Raw genomic sequence first — 26,275 nt, 5'->3', positions numbered from 1 at the left:
TCTAGTATTTGAAAGAAATCCGAGAGTAGGAAACCCAAAAACTAAACAGTTATAACTCACGAGTGAGAGCTCGACCTTGCTCAATTCTTGTTCCTATGAATGCCCCAACTTCAAACTTTATACAAGAAGCTTAAATTGATGTTGATACCTCCATAATCGTTGTGATTTGGAGATTGAGTTTTCTAGATTTCTCATCGAAAATATCCTCTTCGTTCAATGAGCAACCGACCTCCAATTTGAAATCTTGTCGTTGGATGTGATGAGTTGTGCCTTCTCTAGAACATACTCAAATTTTGTAAAGATCCAAAAGTTGGATTTGAAGATGCGAGAGATTTGTTTATCACTTCTCACCACCGCGTATCTGATTTTCTAATTCGTGACATTTTCGTAATTATCTCGAAGTTTAAGGATATTTTGTTTATTTCTCATTTCTTTTCTTTTCTTTTTTTTCTTTCTTGTCCTCCTTGAAATGCTTTTTCAATAAACAATTAAAATTCGGAAAGCTCCTAAAAAAAATTGGAAAAATTATTTATTTATTTTTTTTTTTCCTTTATGCTTATTTTTCATTTCCATCCTTTTCTAAACGCTTAAATACCTCAGATTATTTATTAGGGTATTGAAATGGCTGGCTTAAAACCTTTGTGCTCGTTTAAATGTCTTGATTTTTTTTATTTCTTTTATTTTTTCTTGATTACTGATTAAGAACATGTAGCCTGGAAAAGATAGAGGGTACATATTTAGACAAGGTATAGATATATATAGAAGATGTTCATAAACATTAGATATTTAATAAAGATTTGATAGATCTATATTTAGTAAACTGAAACCATTTATATACCCATTAGTAAGTGATTTCAAAATATACTTTTCTTCATTTGGTGTACTTTTGTACGTAACTGAAATCATCAATAAAACTTTCAGTCAATATTCCTTTTCTTTGTGTCATGTTGGTTTGTGTCATATTGGTTGAATGTATATATTGTTGTGCGATCATAACACCTTTGAATTACATTTAACTTTACTTTGGGTGTTACAGGATACCTTACATATATTTGTTGTAATTAATTTAATTACATTTACCCGCATGGCCATCATCCTCACCTAACTCCAGGTTGAATTTTTCTATAAAAAAATGACTATAAAGTGAAAAGCACATCATTTAAGTTTGAATTGAAGTATTAGAAATTTCAAATGTGAAAGGATAATCTAAATTTGAATCAATATGAATGTGTTAATAACTCTGGCGGATGGAAAGTGACATTAAAACACTTTAGTATATTAGTGACTCATTTAATTATTAAAGTAAAAGTTAATAAATTCTTAGTGTGGAAGACATACGTGTTCTAATTATTATTTTCGATAATAAATTCTTAGAATAAAAATTTGAAATATTAATAAATATTTTGGTGATCGTAGTTAATACATTTTAAATTAACCTCTTGATATGTATTAGTTCCGTTTGTTCTTCTTTCTTTCCTCTTAGCATATCCATTCATGTGAATTCTACCCATTACTTTTTCTCATAGTTTTTAGAACGAAAGAGAGAATATAAATACAAGAAAAACATTATTCTCTCTAAAAAATTCAAAATGAGGTTGTATTGATTTGTTTAGTGTCATAGTCAATTCAATCATGACATACGAAATAAATTCAATTGGGCGTGTACGCTATTTGAACCTGTCTTTGCTCCGTATCATCAAGCCTATCGAATTAAGCATGTCTACTTTGGCTACAATACGTGTAGTTGGAGGGGTGGTTAGCTCGGGATAGGTGCTTGTATATGGGTTATTCAACTCTAGACGCCAACCTTTGCGATCTTCATATTGCCCTTGATTGGGAATCATGATACGTTTTACCCAAATATGTTGCATTTAAAGGTGACAATGGAAGTTACATTCAGGCATGTTGGTTTCAAGGCCTTCCATATCTCCAATTCTCGCTAATGATATTGGAGACCCAAAAGTGGGAAATGAAGTTTCAACAACAAATGATGGAAATGTTCGTATTAAGTCTAATCACTTTGGAAAATTATGGAGACGGAGTCCAAATTGGATTTGGGCAGATTTAAATGACACCACTGGAAATAACAAAGATACATTATTTTGGCCTGTAAAAGTTGATAACAAGTTTGTGGCGCTTCGTAATTTGGGTAACAATTATTTTTGTAAGAGGCTCACAACAGAGGGTAAGACAAATTGTCTTAATGCTGGTGTCCCCACCATCACTAAGGAAGCACGCTTGGAGATACAAGAGTTGGTTCTTTCCAGAAGCATCTATAATGTCATATTTCATCTTTTGAATGCACGAATTTATGGACAACATGTCATCACCATGGCCAATGGAGATGCTAGCAATAATTCCAGTAAAGAAAACACTATAGATATGAAGCTTTGTTACACGATTTTTGAGAGTAATAGATGGTCTTCCACTGTTTCTGCTAAACTCTGTGTACAGACAACAGTTCAAACGGGTATTCCACTAATTGCAGAGAGAAAAATTGAAATGTCTGCGGAGTTTTCTGGTGAATATACATGGAGAGAAACTAAATCAAAATCATCTGAGATAGAGACTGTTTACACGGTAACTGTGCCACCCATGTCTAGGGTGAGAGTGAGTCTACTCGCAACAAAAGGTCAATGCGATGTCCCATATTCGTATACTCAACGTGACACTCTTATGAATGGGGACCAAGTGACTAATTATTACGATGATGGAATTTATACTGCCGTCAATTGCTTTGGGTTGACACCAATCATTCTCTCTTAGTTATTATCTAGGAGGTTGGCTTTAAATAAGGTTATCAACCATCATAAATAAGATTGGTGGAACCCAAATATGATCTTTTGTCCTTTTATGTGTTCTCTATTGTCACAATAGTGACAAAAAAATTACTATCTTTTTTTCATTGCAATATAGGTATGGTATAAGAAATTTCCTCTCAACCTTTCCTCCTAAAGCTAAATACTTAAAATTTTAAATATTTCATAAATAATTTGTTAAAAATCAAACGTTTCAAATGCAATAAATTCGAACCTATAAAATAGTCTCATAAGAATTTTTATAAAATAAAATCAAATTTCAAACTTTAGATAGAACTACAAAAATAATAAAAACTTTCATAACATATGAGACAAAATTGGTTGACACCTCATTTTAAAAAGAGTGGTTATGCATTAATGGACACTCCATGTCTTTACTAGATTTACAATTTTCATCACATTTTTATTGGACTAATTTTAGAATTTTTTTTTATATTTAATTATAATTTCCTAGCGTGGAAAGTAGACGTGCCCTATTTTTATTTCTCATAATGAATTCATGGGTACAAGTTCGAAACAATAATAAATCTTTTGGTGAAAATAGATATGCATTTATTTACGTTAAAACACCTTAGTGTAAAAATTCTTAATTACACGTGAATATGAGTTTACCACGTGCAAGGACCAATCAGCTAAGGTAAGAGAGTCGCACTAACTGTGTGACACATGGCACATGCTAGTCGGATGGTTCGAATCCTACAATGTGCGTTTAATTCTTGGAAGCATAAGAACTTTTACGATTATTCTCATAACGACATGTAGCGTGTTCTCATTGGCATGCTTGATCAACATGTGTGTCATCGTTAGTACTGTTGGATCAACATGCGCGTTCTCAGACTAGTAGTGGGATGTATTCTAGCCGTTGGTTCTGTAGGAGGTGGTGCAACTTGGAGCAGTCCAGCTTGAGGAGGCGCAATTGTTTCTGTCTTAGTTACTGAACCTTCTTGAGGTGGGCTCTCTTTAGCCTCTCCTCTTCCCCTACCTCTAATAGGGGGTTGTCCCCTTTCTCGTCTTCCTCTTCCACGTCCTCTGGGTGAATAGTTCTAAAAACTAAGATAATTCTATTTAAGTCTATCACTTACTAACATAACCATATCATATTACACATTATCAAAATCATACAACATAGCAAACATATAATAGCGAAACTAAATCATGATGCAATAAGTTATATAATTATAGCTCATCAATTTTTCATTCTACATGACATTAATACTTAAAAGTTGACCACAATAAATATCATTAAAATTTCTCTTTTCTTATCTTATGTATGACATACTTGACGTCGATGATGGGTACCGACGATTGGAACATGGAACATGTCAAGTGTCATGGTCATGCTTTTCCAAGATGTGTTGCCCATGGCTGCATGTCCGTTGCATGCCGAAACCCTTACCTCGTATCACCTTATATCTTTCCTTTACTGCTTTCATGTTGTATAATTTCCTTCTTGTTTCTTCTAAGAGTATGACATCTCCGCAAAATCATGTCTACCCTTATTTGACATGAAATGTCCCAGAATATACTATAGGGAGATGTGACTAGTTGTCAAATTCTCTCTATCCGAAAAACTATAAAGTCGTTGTTGTTGTTCTTTTCTTGTATGCCATATAACACGTTTTAAATCTCACTCAACGTTTCTTTCAAACTCTCTTTCAAATTCTTTTTGCCCCCGCTTTCTAAAACTTTCTTCTCAAATTGGGGCCAGAGGTTTGAGCATAAGTTACGGGTGCCGACCACTTTAGTTTATAAATATTTTAAACTCACGAGTATTTTGGTAATTCTCCATTTTTAGAATATTTTATTATTATTTTTTGTGAAAAGATTAAAATTTTTTAAAATATCATTTAATTTGTTTTTTTTTAGGTCATTTTTTCCTTGTTTAAAAACCTAATTGTTTAAAAATTTAGAAAAATTATCTTTTTGCCCTTTATGCATAGAAACTTTTTCAAAGGTCTTCAATTCTTATAATTCCTGAGGAGGGTATTGAGATTGCTTACTTAGGCCCCTTGTCATAGCTCGAGTCTTTTAATTCTTTTTCTTCTATAATTTAAACGTCTCGTGGGCACCTTAAACGAACTTGAGTTGCCTAAATTTACTTGGAATCTTACATTATCTTTAATACAACTAAAAATAATTATAATCTTACATTATCTTACATTATCATTTTAGTCTGGGCATGGGGTTGGATGTGTAGTTCTTTCCCACACACGACCCATGCATGTGCATATGAACCCACCAGATGGGCTCGTATACGTACCTTTGACCATGACTTGTTAGGTTAAACGCGTTGCTAGACACCACGAACGGAAAGACCCATATGATATCATGACGAACATAAATATCGAATGTACGTGTATTTACTAATATAGCATGACGAGGATCACGATGCACGTGACATACATAAATGCATGAGGCATCTATAGCTTAAAATTATAGCCTACAATAAGAATCATTTCCTTCTTCCTTTCATTCATGTCATAGTACACATTTTAAAAATGACTTTTTTCCTTCTAACCTTAAAAACCTTGCTAAGAAATTAAAATTGCACACCTAACTCGGGTTTGGAATTTTTCTAAAAAAAATGATTCACCTAACTCGAGTTTGGATTTTTCTATAAAAAAAAAATAAAAAATAAAAAATAAAACTCAAAAGTGTAACCCCACGTCAATTTAATTTGAATTTTAAAAGGAGACAAGGATGAATATATATTTGGTAGAAGTTTTAAATGGGAAAGGAAAATCTAAATTTGAATTCATGTGAATGCATTATCACTCTCTAAATTAAAAATGTCTTATTTATTTCTGTATTTAATTATTAAGGTAAAAGTTAATAAATTGTTAAGGTGAAAGGTACACTTATCTTGGTTTTCTTTCGTAATAAATATTTTGGTGAAAGTAGTTATGCATTTAGTGACATTAAAATACCACAATGACTATGATAGCATATAATATTGGTAGAAAGAATTGACAAGTCACATCTACCAAGTACATTTTGGAGAATTTTAGCCCTAGCGTGTGTAGACATGATTTTGGTGACTTGTCTTACACCCCCATAATGACACAAAAAGAATAGTAAAGGTCAATCGAACAAACAAGTAAAAGGGGTTGAAACCAGCAGGCAGCCATGGATAACACGTCTTGGATAAGCATAATGGGAACATCCGACATGCAGCTATAGGTAACTTGTCTTGGACAAGCATGACTGTGACACCCTACATCATGTTTCATGAGTAGGATGCCATAATGGGCCTCTTGTTTCCCTCTTCTAGATGAGATCCCTCGATCATGTATTACTAGAAAGATGTCATGATCAAGTTTACAAGAACCACGAGACCATGCGGTCTTACATGGGGAGTAATCTAAAAGCCACTTTAGGGAATGTTTTTAATAAGTTGACCATGTGATATGAGCAAAGTTAAGTTTGTGTACTACGTCCCGAGACACTCAAGAATTTATAGTACCCAGCTTAAGGATACGATTAAAAGCCTAAAAGTAGGCTACTTACTAAGTCTTTGTACTCACTCTATGTTTTTCAGGAGCTAGTCGTGGATGGAGGCAGATTTTGGAGCGAGAGTCATAAATCAGCTACACCTCCTCAAACTTTATTCTATTTTGAAATATTCTTGAGCATGTTTCTTATTTTTTATTTATTTACTAAAACTATGTTTTGTATGCACACTCCTTTAATATAGTGTAAATATGGTATGAAATTATGTTTTAAATACCTTATTTTTATTTCGTGGTAAATTTTACCGTGTTTTCACAAGTCACGAATCGTGCTCTAAAGAGTGCTGTAAAGTTCGTTAATTAAAGATTTTTATTACAACAATTTTTTATTTTTTTTTGTCGAAGATAATACATTGCAAGCTGGGAATTCAATGAGTTTTTACTTATTATGAATGGAACAAAAAGATTACGAGTTACAAAATGTAATGCACCGTAATTTCTCCTCTTTGAATTAGTCGTAATAAGTTGTACTTTCTTAGAGAATCTTTGCTCTAATACAACCATGTCACGACCCAAGTTTTTTACTCGAGCTTAACTAAGTAAAACATAATAAAAAATATAAAAGACTAAATGAAAGGATGATACAATTTTTCGCATTTAACACGAAACATAAATACAATTTATTTACGAATAAAAAATGATAGTTTGAATACATTTGGCCTATTAAATAATACAACTTAAAATATTCAAATAGTTAAAACATGGAGTGGCATTCTATGACACGGCTCTAGATTTGCTTCCATCTTCGATCTGCTCCTTTCTGTCACTTAAAAAACCTGAGGAAACTTGAATGAGTACAAAGACTCAGTAAGTAGCCTATTTGTAGGCTTTTAATCGTGTCGATAAGGTATGTTAGGATACCACACTCTTTTCTAGTCATGTTCTTGTTATTCGCCTGAGAACTTAGGCCCTTAGGTTATGTTCTTGTGTTATGAGTTCATGTCATAATCTAGGATAAGGACCGTGGTCTTGGACTCCAAAATCTTAACCTTGGTTCTATTCTTAAGACCTTAACTCTGAGATTCTTGGTTCTTAGTTGACTTTTGTTTTATGATTGTGTTTCAAGGTAGGAGTAATGACTGATTTCAGGCCTTTTCGTAGATTGTAGCCCAAGAAATAAGTCCGAAAAATTCGTTGGAAAACATAACTCTCAAGAGAATGCCCCAAACTTTTCTTATTGGTTCACGTGATCCAGACCTTATCTCGCCTAAATTTCATCACGAAATCTATTCATTTTATCCTCTCAAGCCAAAAAAATCTTTTTTGAACGACAACTTTGTTTAGATGCTCCTTTTTTTTTTTTTTTTGAAGCTCTTGGTTCTTTACCCATTTTCTATCTGATTATGAAGTTTATAGGACAGAACGATACATCCCTCTCTAGCTTCTAATTTCTTCACGAAAGCTTTTCTTCTTATTGCCACGAAACGGTTGGTATCTATAAATATGTGTTTAATGGACAGTGGGTGAAGAATTTGGAGTTTTTCCATAATTCATCCCTTTTAAACTCATTTTTGATGTCCTTTAATTACCCTCCATCCTAACTTCTTTTGTCTTTGTGGTGATCATGGAATTCATTCTTGGCATCCTAGAAAGTGAATGAAAATTCTTGGGAGGGATGAACTTTCTTGTAACTTCTAATTAGAATTTAAAAAATTCCTTCCTTCTTCAACCATGGAACTTAAATTGGAGAAACATGTTCATGATACTTTCCGCTCTTGAATCGTGCATGAAACTTGTAAAGGAACTTATTTATAAGTGGTAGGAGTTGATTTGAGGCTAATTCGTGGAGACCAACTTCTTATTACAGAAGTTAGATTGGCTTGATTCAACTCATCTCGAGCTTCTATTCTTGTCCTAAATGATCTTCCACACTTTTTTGTTTATAGTTCAAGCATTGTCTGAATAGAAATATCTAAAACCGAGCTAATTTTGAGTTTAAGTATTTGAAACATTCGACGAAAAAATCTTCTCTATTAGCCATTTGCTGATTTTATCTTTGAATTCTTATCATTGAATCTATAGCCCCTCGTATATAATGGTTGTGATTAAAAAATTTTGTGACGTAGACAGTTAAATTTTCCTAAACATTGAATTTTATCTCATTGGTCCATTCTTGAAATTTCAAGATAAAATATTTGAACTCTAGGTATTCCTTTTTCATATGGAGTTAAAATTCCAAGAAGTTTCCTTAAAATTCCAAAATGACTTTTTTTCCAAACCTTTTTGAAAGGTCTTCTAATCTTAAAAATCGCTCGCCTAACTCGAGTTTGGATTTTTCTGCAAAAAAAAAAAAAAAAAAAAAGACTCAAAAGTGTGAACACATCACTTTACTTTAAATTTATAAACATGAATATGTAAATGGTAGAAGTTTCAAATGTGAAAGGATAATCTAAATTTGAATCCAGTTAAATCAATGTGAATGCATTAGCAAATATCTTATTTAGAGAGCTATATTTAATTATTAAGGTTAATGTTCTTAGTGTGAAAGGTACACATGTGCCAATTTTTATTTTCGATAATATATTCTTATCCTAAAAGTTTGAAATATTATGCATTTTGTGACATTAAAACACCACAATGTACAAAGTCTTAATTAGATGCGGGACGAATTAAAAAAAAAAAAGATGAGACACACCAACCATATTTTTAATTGAGCTTTTTTTGTAATATAGCTTTCTTTCACGGGATTACATCTCTAATATATCGACGATTTCAAAAATATTTTCTAACCGGTGAATTATTAACTCTCAAATTAATCTCTTAATAAGTATTAGCTACGTATTTTCTTCTTTCTTTTTGTTTATGGTATCCATTCTTGTTAATTCTACGCATTATTTTTTCTCTATCCCTTGTTATAAGAAAAGATCTCTTAGAAAGAATATAAACACACCAATAATATCATTCATCTCTAAAAAAAAACACAAAATAAGGTTGTATTGATTTGTTTAGTTTTTTAGTCGATTCAATTTTGACCTGATTTTAATTTAAAGTTTAATTCAAGCTGGCATTTTAGGTATAAATTTTATATTCCCAACTAGATCTTAATGTGTCTTTCAATCATATAATAATATAGTTTTCCACTTTGATTTATTGATCTAAATTCTCAAATTTATCTATAAATAACCCTTCTCATTTTAATTTTAAAGCACACCCACCAAGAGTGAAAACTTGCTAAAAAACTGAGAAAAAGGAGAAAATGGTGCTACCGAGGTATGTGGCTTTCAAATCCAAGGCAGATGACTTGTATTTGAAGTACGTAAAAGAAGATGTTCAAATTCATGGATACATCAAGTATGATGCACATAATGTGCTGTCCCCTCACACAAAGTATGAAGTGGAGCCTGCTAAAATTGGCAAAGGCTACGTGAATATAAGGTGTTGTTATAACAACAAATATTGGGTTTGTCCTTCAATCAACACTCGATATGTGGTTGCAGTAGCTGATGAACCAAATGAGGATCAATCCAACTGGGCGTGTACGTTGTTTTAACCCATCTTTGATCCAGATCATCAAGCCTATAGAATTAAGCATGTCTACCTTGGCTACAATACATGTAGTTGGAGGGATGGCTTGACTCGGGACAAGTGCTTATATATGGGGTATTCAACTCCAGACGCCAACCTCTGCGATCTTCATATTGCTATAGATTGGGAATCATTCTATGTTTTACCCAAATATGTTGCATTTAAAGGTGACAATGGATGTTACCTTGCATGCTGGATTGAAGGTTTTCCATATCTCCAATTTTCTTCTAATGATATTGGAGACCCCAGAGTAGGAAATGAAGTTTCAACAACAAATGATGGAAATGTTCGCATTAAGTCAAACCACTTTGAAAAATTCTGGAGACGGAGTCCAAATTGGATTTGGGCAGATTCAAATGACACCACTAAAAATAACAAAGATACATTATTTTGGCCCGTGAAAGTTGATAACAACATTGTGGCACTTCGTAATTTAGGTAACAATCATTTTTGCAAGAGGCTCACAACGGAGGGTAAGACAAGTTGTCTTAATGCTGGTGTCCCCACCATCACCAAGGAAGCACGTCTGGAGATACAAGAGTTGGTTCTTTCGAGAAGCATCTATAATGTCATATTTCATCTTTTGGATGCACGAATTTACGGTCAACATGTCATCACCATGGCCAATGGAGATGCTAGTAATAGTTCCAATAAAGAAAACACTATAGATATCAAGCTCCGTTACACGATTTCTGAGAGTAATACATGGTCTTCCATTGTTTCTGCTAAACTCGGTGTAAAGACAACAATTCAAACGGGTATTCCACTGATTGCAGAGGGAAAAATTGAAATGTCTGCCGAGTTTTCTGGTGGATATACATGGGGAGAAACTCAATCAAAATCATCTGAGATAGAGACCGTATACAAAGTAACTGTGCCACCCATGTCTAGGGTGAGAGTGAGTCTACTCACAACAAAAGGTCAATGCGATGTCCCATATTCGTATACTCAACGTGACACTCTTATGAATGGGGACCAAGTGACTAATTATTACGACGATGGAATTTATACAGCCGTCAATTGCTACAACTTCAAGTATGAGACAAAGCAAGAACCACTCTAAGGTGTTTGTTTACATTGTTATAAGTATTTGGGTTGAGACCAATCATTCTCTCTTGGTCATAATCTAGGAGATTGACTTTAAATAAGGTTATCAACCATCACAAATAAGGTTGGTGGAACCCAAATATGATCTTTTATCGTTTATATGTTCTATCCATTATCATTATGGTCACCATAAATTATTGTCTTTATTTTCATTGCAATATATTCCGCTCAGCCTTATCATCCAAGTGTACAAATATTTAAAACTTTAAATATTTCATAAATAATTTGCTAAAAATCAAACGTTACAAAAATCCTTAATATGTGACAAAAATTATTTATCTGCATTCTAAATACTCAATTTCTTTCATAGTGGATAAATAATTACCAAAAATGTGTCCATGACATATGGGACAAACTTGGTTGACAATCATTTGTCTATTGACCCTAATTTTCAAAAGAGTGGTTATGCATTAATGGAGGAAATTGAAGTTGGCAAAAATTTGGATGTTATTGCAAACATGGAATACCATTATAAAAGAAAACATAAAAGACTCCAAAATGTAAAAGCACGCGATTAGATGGTTTAAAAAGATGGACAAATTTTTTTTGTGAAATAAAACAAAGAGAATTTAAAACGTAATTTAGAATATATTTATATTATATCAAATATAAATTGAAGTTAAAACAAACACAAAACAAGGAATGGACACAAAATATTTAAAACAAAAGGGGGTGGAGGATGACGGGTAAAGCTTATCTATGACATCTTCTCCAGAGTCAGCTCCCGACCTCGACCAGCTCTTTATTTACCTAACAAACATGGGAAACATGGAGTGAGTACAAAGATACAGTAAGTAGCCTACTTGTAGGCTCTTAATCGCGTTTTTGATATGATAGGGTACTACACTCTTTCTTTTCTTGTTCTAATTTTTGTTGTAATTATTTAGACTTTTTAGTTTTGTTATTGATTTAGTGAGTTCTTATCATGATCTATCCTAAGGACCTTGGTTCTTGGATTTTGAGGTTTGAAATCTAAGGGCCTTAGTACTATGATTATGAGTTCTTGTTTTTAGAACTTGGATCTTGATCCATGTTCTAGTCCTTGATCCTTGTCTGTTCTTAGTTACTTTCTATGTTCTCGTCCTGTTTTTTGTTCGTTTTCCAAGACACTCCCCCTAAGATTTACGATACTAGTCATAAACCTGACAACCCATGTCCAAGGCTTCATACGTTTCAAGCGACACAGTTTGAACCTACGTCCAAGGCTTCATGCGTTTCAAGCTAAGTAGTCTAAACTCGCATCTAGGGATTTCCCTGTGATACGGTTTGAAAACCTATGCTTAAGTCTCTCAATTCCTTCATCAAAGTTACTAAAGGAATGCTCAATTTTCAGAAAAATAGATAGTATATAGGAATTCAATACTTATCCCCAAATTATACCCAAAACTGATTTTCTTAAATTGGGCACATTGTTGGGATTAATTCCTTTTGTGGTCTTCTATGAAAATATTGCTTGAAGGTGCAAAAGATGATTGGGATTGGTCTCACTCAACAAATAGGCTTGTAGGCTCGAATTGTATTTTCAAGCTTTTACTTCTTTTTTTTAATGGCGGCAACGATTGGGGGAATGGGTTCTAGGCTCTTTCAACACTCGATTCTTTCATAATACTTGTGGATAATCTAGTTTAGAAACGGTAGAAACAAGTTTGAAGGAAAATGGTAGATAATTGCTCTCGAATTTGGAAGAAATCTAAGAGGAAAAACCCAAAAACTAAATGGCTATGACTCACGATTGAAAGCATGACCTTGCTCCATTGTTGTTCCATATGAATGCTCCAACTTCAGACTTTATAGGAGATGCTTAATTTGGATATTATGTTTTCTATGTTTTTAATATTCTCTTCGACCAGCGAACAACTGACTTCAAATTTAAATTATAGCCACTGGATGTGGCGAGTTGTGTGTCCTCTAGAATATACTCAAATTTGGTGAAACTCCAATGATTCGATTTGAAGATTCGAAGGCTTTTCTGATCATTGGTCATTGCCAAGGATTTGATTTTCTGATTTGTGGCATTTTCGTAATTATCTCGAAGTTAATGGGTATTTTGGTAATTTACCATTTTTCGAATATTTTATTATGAAAAATCCAAAAAAAAATAATTTTTTTTTCTTTCTTAAGCACCTTTAAATTTCTTCTTGATAAGAAATTAAAAATGAAAGTTTCTTGAAAATTGGAAAATTTGACTAATTCCAATCTTCGAAAGGCCTAAATTTCTTAAAATTGCTTGCTAAGGTATTAAAATAACTTGCTTAAGACCCTTGTCTTTGCTTACATACCTTTTGGTCGACTTGAAACCACCCTAGTTTGAACATGGTTGTCTTATGCTTGCTTTTCTAGGGAGATTATCTCATCTATAGGGATTTAGGGATTTATTTATATTTGTTGAACACCGTCATAAGTCCTATTCTTTAGGACTAGGACCTATCTTGCTAATATTTTTAGGCTGGTTAGTTTAGCTTTAGGTTTAGTCTTTCTCTTGTTGAAATCATCAAGTTTTGGGTGTCACATTGTATGTCTGGAGTAACTTGGGTGTTGTGAGTACGTTTGTTCCGCCTTCGGCGCACAACAAGTGGTATCAAAGCCTTATTGTGGTATTTGAGGGTATTGTGAAAGTTTTGGCCTCATCGACCATTAGATGTGCTCACAATCGTTCTGATTCTCTTGAAAATCAATTTTCAAGAATTGTGTTTTTAGTTACATCAAGATTAATTATTGCAGCTGGCAAAATCATCACGGTGTGGATCGAGAGTGTGGTGTTCCAATCTCGAAGTAGAGAAATTTGATGGAACCAATAATTTTGGTGTTTGGCAAGGCGAAGTTAGCGATTTGCTGGTCATGCAAGACCTCGATGTTTCCCTCCAAGAGGAGATGCCTGAAGACATGACAGAAGCAGAATGGACGAAATGGAATTGGCAAGCCTGTAGAATTATTCGATCCTGTCTTGGCAAGGATTAGAAATATCTATTTATGAAGGTTACCATGGCGAAAGAATTATGGACAAGCTTGAGGCAAAATATATGAAGAAGAGTGTGGAAAATAAACTCTATTTGAAGAAGAAACTCTTCCGTTTTGACTATAAGGAAGGTATCTCAATGGCTGAGCATTTGGATGATTTTAACAAAATCATCACTGATTTGCTCCATCTTGATGTTAAGATTGATGACGAGGACAAGGCATTGTTGTTATTAAATTCTTTATCGGAATCCTACTAGTTTTTAGTAACGACCCTACTACATGGAAGCACTAATATTGATTTTGAAGATATTTCAAATGCCTTAATAAACAATGAGATGCGAAAGAAGGAAAAGGAGACATATCAAGGCTCTTGCTCAAATATTCTCACTGCTTATGGAAGGACTTCTACTTGGAAAAGGAACGAATGTGGAGAGTCACGATTAAAGTCGAGGGGTAGATCTGATAATTGGAGAAAACTTGATAAAAATAAGTGTGCATACTGTCGACAAAAAGGCCATTGGAAGAAAGATTGTTCGATCTTAAAAGAGAAGGTGTCAAAGTCCAATGTGGTTAGAGATGACGACATGCCTTGACAATATCCCTATCAGCCAGCCAAACCAGTGAATGGATTCTTGATTCTGGGTGCTCCTATTATATGTGTCCCAACAGAGAGATGTTTTTGGACTTCAAAAAGTTTGATGGTGGAGTTGTCTATATGGGCAATGATAGTACTTGCAAGATGATGGGAATCGGCTCAGTACAAATCAAGATGTTTGATGGGGTTATACGAAAACTCAAAGATGTGAGGTATGTCCCTGACTTGAAGAAAATTTTGATTTCACTTGGCGTTTTGGATGCGAGTGGTTATCGCATCATTTTGGAAGGAGAGAATTTGAAAGTAGCTCGTGTTGCTTTGGTAGCAATTACAGGAACTAGAAGAGGTAGCATATACTACCTCAACGGAACCACAATAATTGGGCATGCTGCTGTGGCAAGTTCGAAAGAACAGACATATCGAAATTATGGCACATGCGACTCGAGCATGCTGGTGAGAAGGCGCTTCAGACATTGGTGAACCAAGGAGTCCTTAAGGGTGCCACAACTAGTAAAATTGATTTCTATGAACATTGTATATTTGGTAAACAAAAAAATGTGAAGTTTGGTACAGCTATACACCAAACAAAGGGCATTTTGGATTATGTTCACACTGATGCATGGGGTCCCACGAAGAATGTCTCATTGGGAGGAAAGAGGTGGTTTGTCACCTTTATTGATGACTACTCGAAGAGAGTTTGGATGTATCCCATGAGGCACAAAAACGAGGTTCTCCAAATCTTCCTAGAGTGGAAGAAAATGGTAGAGAATCAGACGGACAGGAAAATCAAAAAGCTGAGATCAGACAACGGGGGAGAATATACTTCTAATCCATTTCTTAAAGTATGCCAAGATGAAGGGATCGTTCGACACTTCACTGTTCTTAGTAAGCCACAACAAAATGGAGTTACTGAGAAAATGAACTAGACATTAATAGAGAAGGTTCGATGCATATTGTCTCAAGCAGGATTGAGTAAGGCATTTTGGGTTGAGCAGTTATGCAGTTCACTTGGTGAATCGTTTACCTGTTTCTGGAAACGGTGGAAGAACTCCGCTTGAGGTATGGTCAGGTAGTCCTGTTAGTGATTATAATAAATTGCATGTGTTTTGGTGTCCTGCTTATTATCATGTGACAGACTCAAAGCTGGATCCTAAAGCAAAAAAAGTCAAGTTTATGGGCTTTAGCAAAGGTGTGAAGGACTATAGGTTATGGTCTCAAGAAACGAGTAAGATTGTTAATAGTCGACATGTGACATTCGATGAGTCTGAAATGTTTTTGCAGAAAATTGAAAATAATGACGAGGCATTGAAGCAGGTGGAGTAGGTGGTGTTCTCTCCTGATGTGGTTGCTTCTACTGAAGAACCTATTGATCAGGTAAATAATAACTTTGATGTCTTAGAACAGAAAGAGCAAAGCCTTGAGGAGCAAAGCCTTGTCAATGAAAGAGGGGAGGAACCTGAGTCTATCGCCAAGAATAGACCACAAAAGGTAATTCGAAAACCTGCAAGGTTTGATGATACGATAGCATATGCTTTCTCTTTGATTGATGGAGTTCCTAACAGTTACAAAGATGCTATTTAGAGATAGCATCATTGGAGATAAATCAAACTTGGGATTTGGTACAACTTCCAAAAGGTAAGAAGGAAATTGGTTGTAAATGGGTTTTTGTAAAAAAGAAAGACTCTTCTGGTATACATTATAAGGCTCGACTTGTGGCTAAAGGCTACGCACAAAAGGAAGGTATTTATTACAATGAAATTTTCTCACCTACGGTAAAACATTCTTCCATTCGAATTTTGTTTGCTTTGGTTGCTCAATTTAATCTTGAACTTGCACAACTCGATGTAAAAACTGCTTTTTTGCATGGAGATTTGGAAGAAGAAATATATATGGCGCAACCGGTTGGTTTCCGAGTAGTTGGACAACAACATCTAGTATGCAGATTGGAGAAATCTTTGTATGGGCTGAAGCAATCCCCTCGCCAATGGTATAAAAGGTTTGATCATTTCATGGTAGAGCATATGTATACTCATAGTCAATTTGACCATTGTGTATATTATCGGCGTTTCGATGATGGATCGTTTATCTATTTGCTCTTATATGTTGATGATATGTTAATTGCTTCAAAGAGAGGTGGAGATTGATAAGCTCAAAGATCAGCTTTTAAAACATTTGAAATGAAAGACTTAGGCAATGTAGAGAAAATACTTGGAATGGAGATAGAGGGAGATCGGAAAAAAGGTATAGTCTGGTTGACTCAGTCTCCATATCTATGCAAGGTATTGACAAGATTTAGTTTGAATGATTCAACCAAACCCGTTAGTACTCCACTTGCTCCTGATTTCAAGCTTAGTGCTTCCATGTGTCCAAGTTCTGACAATGACAAAAGGTATATGGAGAATATTCCTTATACAAATGCTGTTGGTGTGTTGATGTATGCTATGGTGTGTACTCGACCTGATCCTTCACACGCAGTAAGCATGGTGAGTCGTTATATGCATAATCTTGGTAAAAAGCATTGGCAGGCTGTCAAATGGATTCTTATGTACATTCTTGGCACTATTGATGTTGGTATTAAGTTTCAAAAACAAGAAATGTTTAATCTTGACAATCATGTACCTGGTTATGTGGATTCTGATTATACTGGAGATTTGGATAAACGACGATCTACTACGGGTTATTTATTTACTATGGCTGGTGGACCTGTTTGTTGGCGTTCAACATTGCAGTTTACTGTTGCATTGTCTACCACGGAAGTAGAGTATATGACAGTAACGGAAGGTTTTAAAGAAGCTATTTGGATGCATGGTTTGATCAATGACTTGGGTATTTTGCAGGAACATATAGATGTGTTTTGTGATAGCCAGAGCGCTATTTGCTTGTCAAAAAATCAAGTCCATCATGCTCGTACAAAACATATTGATGTCCGTTTTCACTTTATTCGAGAAATTATTAGCAAAGGGGATATTCGTTTATTAAAAATTGGAACTGCTGATAACCCTGCTGATATGTTGACAAAGGTGATCGCTCGTGAAAAGTTCTCGCATTGTTTGGATTTCATCAACGTCGTAAGGAAGGAGTAGTGTGTTGACGTGGTAGCAACCAAATCAACTATCAACTTGGAGATCTTATGACAAGGTGGAGATTGTTGAACACTGTCATAAGTCTTATTCTTTAGGACCAGGACCTATTCTCAAGGTCTTGCTAATAACTTTAGGCTTTTTAGTTTAGCTTTAGGTTTAGCAAAGGCTATATAATGCCATTCTTTCTCTTGTTGAAATCATCAAGTTTTGGGTGTCACATTGTATGTCTTGAGTAACTTTGGTGTTGTGAGTACGTTTGTTCGGTTTTTGGTGCACAACAATATTAACTTTAAGTTCCAACAAATTCCAACCGTTGGATATGATGAGGTGTATCCTACCAAGATTTGGTAATGGTTAGATGGAGAGATGGTGGAGAGTTTGTGTAGGCATTCGCGTATTCCATCTAAAGTTTTCACACTAATGGCATTTTATATATTTAATACTTCAATAATATTTTGGTAATTGGCCATTTTTAGAATATTTTATTATTATTATTATTACTATTTTTTTTTGAAAAGATTCAAATTTTTTTCATTATCATTTAGTCATTTTTTCCTTCTTGAATACCTTTAAATTTCTTTTTCATAAAGAACTAAAAATTGGAAAATTTATCTTTTTTCCCTTTATGCTGACGTTTTCGAAGGTTTTTCAAAGTCATGCATAGAACGTTTTTCAAAGGTCTTGAATCCTTATTTAGGCCTTTATCCTTGCTCGAGTCTCTTAATTTATTTTCCTCCATACTTTAAACATCTTATGGACATCTGAAACATACTTGAGTTACCTAAACCATACTTGGATTTGAAACATCTTAAAAAACATAGATAATAAAAAGAACTATTAGGTAGCACTATTGTTTTGATTGGCATTTCTAGGTTTTAATTTCTATTCCCAACTATCTCAAAACCTCACAACATGAAAGAGAAGCCTCAAAATTGATTGTATTTCTTTTTTGTTATTTTATTTTCTTAAAAAAAATTATAGGTGCACGTTGAGCAACTATTATGATTTTATATTGTGTGAAAGGATAATCTAAATTTGAATTAATGAATGTATTAGCAAGTCCTACTAATGGAGAAGGGTGAAAATGTGAATGGACATATTGTTGTGCCCATTTCATTTTGTCAAGTTGTTCACAATTAATAGAAAATTGTTCTCAATACCTCGTGTCTTTTTCTAAATTTCGAGGTAAAAGTTAATACATTCTTAGTGTTAAAATACACGTATTCTAATTTTTATTTTCGATAATAAATTCTTAAGATAAAAATTTGAAACATTAATAAATATTTTTTTGTGAAAGTAGATATGCATTTTATGACATTAAAACACCAAAATGTAAAAAGTCTTAATTAGATGAAGGAACGATTAAGAAAAGATGGGTTTGTGATACATTTACAAAACGAATTATAAATGACTCTAAACATAGAAACATATTGACGCTTCGAAACGATTCCCTCTATGACTACATAGCTCTCGAACGCTTCCCACCTTGATTGGTAACCTGTGAATACCTAGAAAAGAAAAGTGGAAAGCGCTAAATATTAAAGTACTTAGTAAGAAATCTACTTGTAGGCTCTTATCACATCTTTAACCTAATAAGTATCCACGCCGCCTCTTAGGATGAGATTATTACTCTTGCTCTTTCACAAGGTTGGTGTAGCTATCACATTATCCCAACCAACCTGTGTCTAGCTTGACGGTATGGGTACGAGAGTAAAAACTTGACGGTATGGATATCGGAGTGGAAAGGGAAGCAAAGACTCTGATGACATCATTAAACAACTAATTTCCCAGAGACACCGTACATATTGCTAATGCCATAGAAAGCTACCTTTATCATTCTTGGATACTGTGATGGTATACTTGGTTCTTATGGGCATCTTGATGATTTGGTTCACAACTATCTTTTTTAGGATGTTTAGGACTAACTCTTTCATTAATTCATACTTTGGGTGCACACTAGTCTATACTTTTTATTGCTGCTCATGATTCTAAAGTGATATCTTGGCGAACATAAATATCGAATGTAACGTCCATACTAACATAGCATAACGAGAAAGTATCACGATGCACATGACATACATAAATGTATGAGGCTTCTATGGCTTAAAATTATAGCATACAATAAGAATCATTTAATTCTTCTTTTCATTCATGTCATATTATACATATGAGTCATGTATGCATAGTCATTCATCATAACTTTCATTTTGCATCATTTTGCATAATCTATAACACGGTTTCACATTACATGCCATAGCATAACATACATAGCATCTCATATCATACATACTATGACATAATACATAATAGGACATCACACAACGTACATAACTTAGTGGGAAAAGAACTATTAAGTAGAACTTCTAGGTTTTAATTTTGGTAGTATTTCAAAGTTGCTATTTTATTTTCTTATCCTCAATTTTGAGGTTAATAATGTCTTATTTAAAAAGCTATATTGAATTATATTTAATTATTAAGGTTAAAAGTTAGAAACGTTAACAAATTCTTTTTGTAAAAGGTACACCTATCCCCATTTTTATTTATGATAATAAAATTTTAACATAAAATTTTGAAAGTAATTATGCATTTAGTGATATTAAAATACCATCGTGTATAAAGTCTTAATTAGGTGAAGGACGAATTAAAAGAAAAGATGAAATACACAAAAATATTTATAATTGAGCTTTTTTTGGAATGGTGTACATGATACTCTATCGTATTGTTGTAGTATATGCATCTATACTAATCATAACGGAAAAGTATCCTGATATATGTGAACATATAATTTCACATTCATCAATGACATAACGTATCAACATGGTGTTTCATATTATGACATATCTCATAGTAACAATGCATCATATCATAGCAAGCAAACATATCAATCACAAGATACGACACATACAAGGGTCATAGGACATGCGCGGATCATACTTCAAACAATTCATTTAATCTAACTAGTAGTGAAACCACTTATCTGGGTAGCTTAAGTTGAAGTCACTGTTTAATCCTTGAAGCTAGTCAAATCCTCTCCATTAGCTGCTTGCTAACTTTACCTTTGAATTCTGACCATTGGATCTCTAGCCCCTTGTATCAAAGCCTTGTGATTAAAATTTTCCGTGATGCAGACCGTTGAATTTCCATAAATTTTGAGAGGTATTTTGAAAATTTTCCAATTTTTCAATATTTTATTTAAAAAATACAAATTTTTTAAAAAGTCTCTTATGCTTTATGCCATTTTTCCTTTCTTGAACCTATTTTAAGTTCCTTTTCCGTAAGGAGTTAAAATTTCAACAATTTTATGCTTATTATTTCATTTTCAAACCTTGTCGAAAGGCGTTCGATCCTTAAAAATCTTTCTAAGAAATTTAAATGGCTTAGTTGAATACCTTAACTCGAACAAAAATGTAGAGGATCGATCTCTTGGGTAGCTTGGTGTAAGATGTTTTAGCTCTTGATTCTTCATTAAAGTTGCTGATTTCAATTCTCACGAGTTATAGGAATGCTTAATTTTAAGAAAAGTGAACCGTGGACAGGAATTTGATATTTATCCCAAAATTAAGCCTGAAATTGATTTTCTCCAATTGAGCATGTTCTTGGGATTAATTCTCTTCGTGGTCTTCTATGTAAATACTCCTTGAAGATGCAAAAATTGGATGGGATTTGCCTTGCTTGATAAATAGTGTGTAGGCTCGGATTCGATTTACAAGACTACTTTGAACTTCTTCAATGGCGGCAACGGTTGAGGGAGTGAGTTCTTAGCTCTTCCAACACTCGATCCCTTCATAAAACGCGTGGGTAATCTTATGTAGAAGCTATAGGAACAAGTTTGAAAGGAAATGGTGGAAAATTGCTCTTGGAATTTGGAAGAAATCCAAGAGTAGGAAACCCAAAAACTAAATGGTTATAACTCACAAGTGAGAGCTCGACCTTGCTCGATTCTTGTTCCTATGCATACCCCAACTTCAGACTTTATAAGAGAAGCTTAAATCAATGTTGAAACCTCTAGAATGGTCGTGATTTGAAGATTGAGTTTTCTAAATTTATCATCAAAAATATCTTTTTCGATCAGCAAGCAACCGACCTCCAATTTGAAATTTTGTCGTTGGATGTGATGAGTTGTGCCTTCTCTAGAACATACTCAAATTTTGTGAAGATCCAACCGTTTGATTTAAAGATCCGAGGGATTTTTTTTATCACTTCTCACTCCCCGTATATGATTTTCTGATCCGTGGCATTTTCGTAATTATTTCGAAGTTAAAGGATAATTTGGTTATTTTATCCTTTCCCATAAGGCCTTAAAGATTATTTATTAGGGTATTGAAATGATTTGCTTAAAACCTGTGTTCTGGATGGAATGTCTTGATTTTTTTCTTGAATCCTTTGTATTACTTTTAACTTTACTTTCGGTGTTACAATAGACCTTACATATATTTATTGTAATTAATTTAATTACATTTACACACATGACCATCATTCTCACCTAACTCGAGTTTGGATTTTTTTTTTAAAAAAATGACTCAAAAGTGTGAACCCATATCAATTTGGTTTAAATTTAAATATTAGAAGTTTCAAAATGTGAAAGGATAATCTAAATTTGATTCGATGTGAATGCATTAATAACTCCTACGGACTGAGCTGGACACACCATAACGTACATTAACGACTCCTACTAATAGCTATATTTAATTATTAAGGTAAAAGTTAATATATTCTTAGAATGAAAAGTATACGTGTCCCAATTATTATTTTCGATAATAAATTCTTAAGGTTAAAGTTTGATACATTAATAGTAGTTATGTGTCTACTTACGTTAAAACATCATAGTGTACCATTGCATTATCAACGCTCAAAATTAATCTCTTCATATGTATTAGTTACATTTTTTCTTATTTCCTTCCTCTTATAGTATTCATTCTTGTGAAATATTACTTTTTCTCATCCTTTTTAGAACAAAAGATCTCTTAGAAAAAATATAAACACAAGGAAAACATTATTCTATCTAAAAAAAACCCAAAATGAGGTCGTATTGATTTGTTTAGTATCTTAGCCAATTTAATCATAATCACGTACTCGATAAATTAATTTTGATATTGATGTGATAGTTTTTACCCGAAAGTCTAATTCTAGCTGCCATTTCTAAGTATTAATTTTATCTTCCTAACTACTTCATTTAATGTCGTCTTTCAATCATATTATTATATAGTTCTCCACTTTGATTCATTGATATCAATTCTAAAGTTTATCTATAAATAGTCATTCTCGTTTTAATTTTAAAGCACACCCACCAAGAGTGAAAACTCGCTAAGAAAAACAAAAGAAAGGAGAAAATGGTGCTCCCAAGGTACGCGGCTTTCAAATCCAAGGCAGATGACTTGTATTTGAAGTACGTAAAGGAAGATGTTCAAATTCATGGATACATCAAGTAGGATGCACATAATGTGGTGACCCCTCACACAAAGTAGGAAGTGGAGCCTGCTAAAGTTGGCAAGGGCTATGTGAATATAAGATGTTGTTATAACAACAAATATTGGGTTTGTCCTTCAATCAATACTCGATATGTGGTTGCAGTAGCTGATGAACCAAATGAAGATCAATCCAACTGGGCGTGTACGTTGTTTGAACCCATCTTTGATTCGGATCATCAAGCCTATCGAATTAAGCATGTCTATCCTATCGAATTAAGCATGTCTACTTTGGCTACAATACATGTAGTTGGAGGGATGGCTTAACTTGAGACCGGTGCTTGTATATGGGATATTCAACTCCAGACGCCAACCTTTGCGATCTTCATACTGCTATAGATTGAGAATCATTCTATGTTTTACCCAAATACGTTGCATTTAAAGGTGACAATGGAAGTTGTCTTCAAGCATGGTGACAATGGAAGTTGTCTTCAAGCATGCTGGTTTTAAGGCCTTCCATATCTCCAATTTTCTGCTAATGACATTGGAGACCCAACCGTGGGAAATGAAGTTTCAACAACAAATGATGGAAATGTTCGCATTAAGTCAAACCATTTTGGAAAATTCTGGAGACGAAGTCCAAATTGGATTTAGGCAGACTCAAATGACAAAACTGCAAATAACAAAGACACATTATTTTGGCCCGTGAAAGTTGATAACAATGTTGTGGCGCTTCGTAATTTAGGTAACAATCATTTTTACAAGAGGCTCACAACGGAGGGTAAGACAAGTTGTCTTAATGCTGGTGTCCCCACCATCACTAAAGAAGCACGTTTGGAGATACAAGAGTTGGTTTTTTCGAGAAGCATCTATAATGTCATATGTCATCCATGTCATCTTTTGGATGCACGAATTTATGGCCAACATGTCATCACCATGGCCAATGGAGATGCTAGTAATAGTTCCAATAAAGAAAACACTATAGATATCAAGCTCCATTACACGATTTTTTAGAATAATACATAGTCTTCCACTGTTTCTGCTAAACTCGGTGTAAAGACAACAATTCAAACAGGTATTCCACTGATTGCTGAGGGAAAAATTGAAATGTCTGCTGAGTTTTCTGGTGGATATACATGGGGAGAAACTCAATCAAAATCATCTGAAATAGAGACCGTGTACAAAGTAATTGTGCCACCCATGTCTAGGGTGAGAGTGAGTCTACTCACAACAAAAGGTTATTGCGATGTCCCATATTCGTATGCTCAACGTGACACTCTTATGAATGGGGACCAAGTGACTAATTATTACGATGATGAAATTTATACTGCCGTCAATTGCTACAACTTCAAATATGAGACTAAGCAATAGCTGCTGTAAGGTGTTTGCTTTGCACGGGTATAAGTATTTGGGTTGACACGAATCATTCTCTCTTAATTATAATCTAAGAGGTTGACTTTAAATAAGGTTATGAACCATATAAATAAGGTTGGTGGAATCCAAATATGATCTTTTATCGTTATATGTTTTGTATAAGAAATTTCCTAAAAGCACATTTTAATTGTATGCCCATTCTTTAAAAAAATAATAATAAATAAATAAAAATAAAAAATAAAAAAATCCAACCAAGTAGAACTATCGAAGTAGTCCGTGGTTACAAACTTAAACTTCAAAAAATAAAATAATTATCAGATTTTTTTTTTTTCTCAACTGATGTCTCTCCAATCTCAAAATAGAATTTCTATTTTCTTATTTTAAAAAATATATATATATTTCATTAAATTTTTTTATTAATACATTTTATTTTTTAAAAAATCTTTAAAAATATCCTTAAAACTTTCTAATTTTTATTAATACTCTTCAAACTTTTTTAAAATCTTAAAAAATATCTTTAGATTTTTTTTAAAAGAAATTAAAAAATACTTTTATTGTTAGTATATGGACGGAACCTACCACAATTCAAAAATACCCATAATCGATAAATTTTTTTAAAAAAAAATCAGACAAAAATTATTTACCTACATTTCAAATAATCAATTTTATATGAGACATTCGGTCTATATCCATGGGACATTCTGCCATGGATAAATAATTACCAAAAGATGTGTCCATGACATATGGGACAAAATTGGTGGACAGTCCATGGACCCTTATTTTTATGGACTAATTAATAATAATTTTTTAGTGGGTAAAAAATCTTAATTACACATGAATATGAGTTCACCACGGGCAAGAACCACTCAACTAAGGTAGGAGAGTTGTGCCGGCTATGCAACACATGACACGCGCTAATTGGATGGTTTAAATCCTCAGACATGCGTTCAATTCTCGAAAGCTTAAGAATTTTTATTATTATTCTCGTAATGACATGTGGCGTGTTCTCGTTGGCATGTTGAATCGACTAGTCAGATATGGCTTCGAGTTGGTTTGAATCGCAAAATGTGTGTCGTCGTTAGACATAGAAAGCGATGTTTCACCCTCCCCTCAACATGTGGTGTAACCGCAATCTCCTGCACTCTATTGGTGACTGTTTGATGCGTTTGATTTCTCTATATAGATCAATTTACGATTCTTTTCCAATTTTGTTTTTTTTTTCATAACTTTCCATGCATAACTTGAATCAACTTAGTTCTTTCATCAAAGTTGTAGAGTTTTAAACCGTCCTTAGTCCAAAGATAATCAATGTAATGATCCTAAATTTTCTAACCTAGATTATAGACGTCATTACATGCATGTATTTAGTAACATATGCAAAAATTTAATAAAACATTTCAATGAAGTCGACTTGTACGTTTAATTTAAAACAAGAAATTAAAAATATCATGGTAAAAAACAAAAGGTTAACATAATTTTAAGTACAAAAATGAAAAGCTACCTATGAAACTCCTATTGGAAAACAAAGCATACTATTAACCTATCATAGATTCCATAATCATTTCAATATTCACCGTCATTCGTGCAGGTGCCCTTTACCTTTACCTAAAAGATAAGGGTAGCATGTGGCTTAAGTATTTTAACAATACTCAATAAGTAACCCTACTATTGGGGTCAGGTAATGCAAACACACACGTACATGATACGACCTAACTTTTAAAACAACATAGCATGACCTTAAGCTCTTTCTAGTCTGGACAGGATTAGATGTATAGTACTTCCCACACACGGCCCACGCACGTGCACATGTACCCACTAGGTGGGCTCGTATACGTACACCTGGCCCTGACTTGTCGGGCTAAATGCGCTGACACGTCGTTGGACACCAAGGAGGAAAAGA

The 26,275-nt window shown here is 33.7% G+C and overlaps 1 protein-coding gene and 1 long non-coding RNA gene across 2 annotated transcripts; one reads left to right on the top strand and one right to left on the bottom strand.

Annotated features, from left to right (window-relative positions):
• Positions 1–1,845: 1,845 nt before the first annotated feature.
• On the top strand, positions 1,846–24,474 carry LOC111435453 (natterin-1-like). The gene is made up of 2 exons (XM_023072827.1): positions 1,846–2,715; positions 24,322–24,474. Exons 1-2 carry the CDS (start codon positions 1,903–1,905, stop codon positions 24,370–24,372), a joined length of 864 nt encoding a protein of 287 aa, XP_022928595.1. The 5' UTR covers positions 1,846–1,902; the 3' UTR covers positions 24,373–24,474.
• LOC111435454 lies at positions 13,532–24,015 on the bottom strand. Its single transcript, XR_002709075.1, has 4 exons — positions 23,937–24,015; positions 22,666–22,668; positions 15,647–15,649; positions 13,532–13,545 (listed from the first exon to the last, which is right to left on the bottom strand). It is a non-coding gene; the product is annotated as an uncharacterized LOC111435454 (long non-coding RNA).
• Positions 24,475–26,275: the final 1,801 nt, after the last annotated feature.

Source organism: Cucurbita moschata, unplaced genomic scaffold (assembly GCF_002738365.1).
Source record: "Cucurbita moschata cultivar Rifu unplaced genomic scaffold, Cmos_1.0 Cmo_Scf00049, whole genome shotgun sequence".
NCBI lineage: Eukaryota > Viridiplantae > Streptophyta > Magnoliopsida > Cucurbitales > Cucurbitaceae > Cucurbita > Cucurbita moschata.
The sequence above is the reverse complement of the archived record's forward strand: the minus strand, read 5'-3'. Positions and strand labels throughout refer to the sequence as shown.

Excerpts from the sequence above, each read along its gene's own strand:
- LOC111435453 (XM_023072827.1), top strand. The coding sequence starts at position 1,903 with ATGTTGGTTTCAAGGCCTTCCATATCTCCAATTCTCGCTAATGATATT. Across the intron at positions 2,716-24,321 it reads CTAATTATTACGATGATGGA|ATTTATACTGCCGTCAATTG; the intron begins ATTTATACTGCC and ends TACGATGATGAA.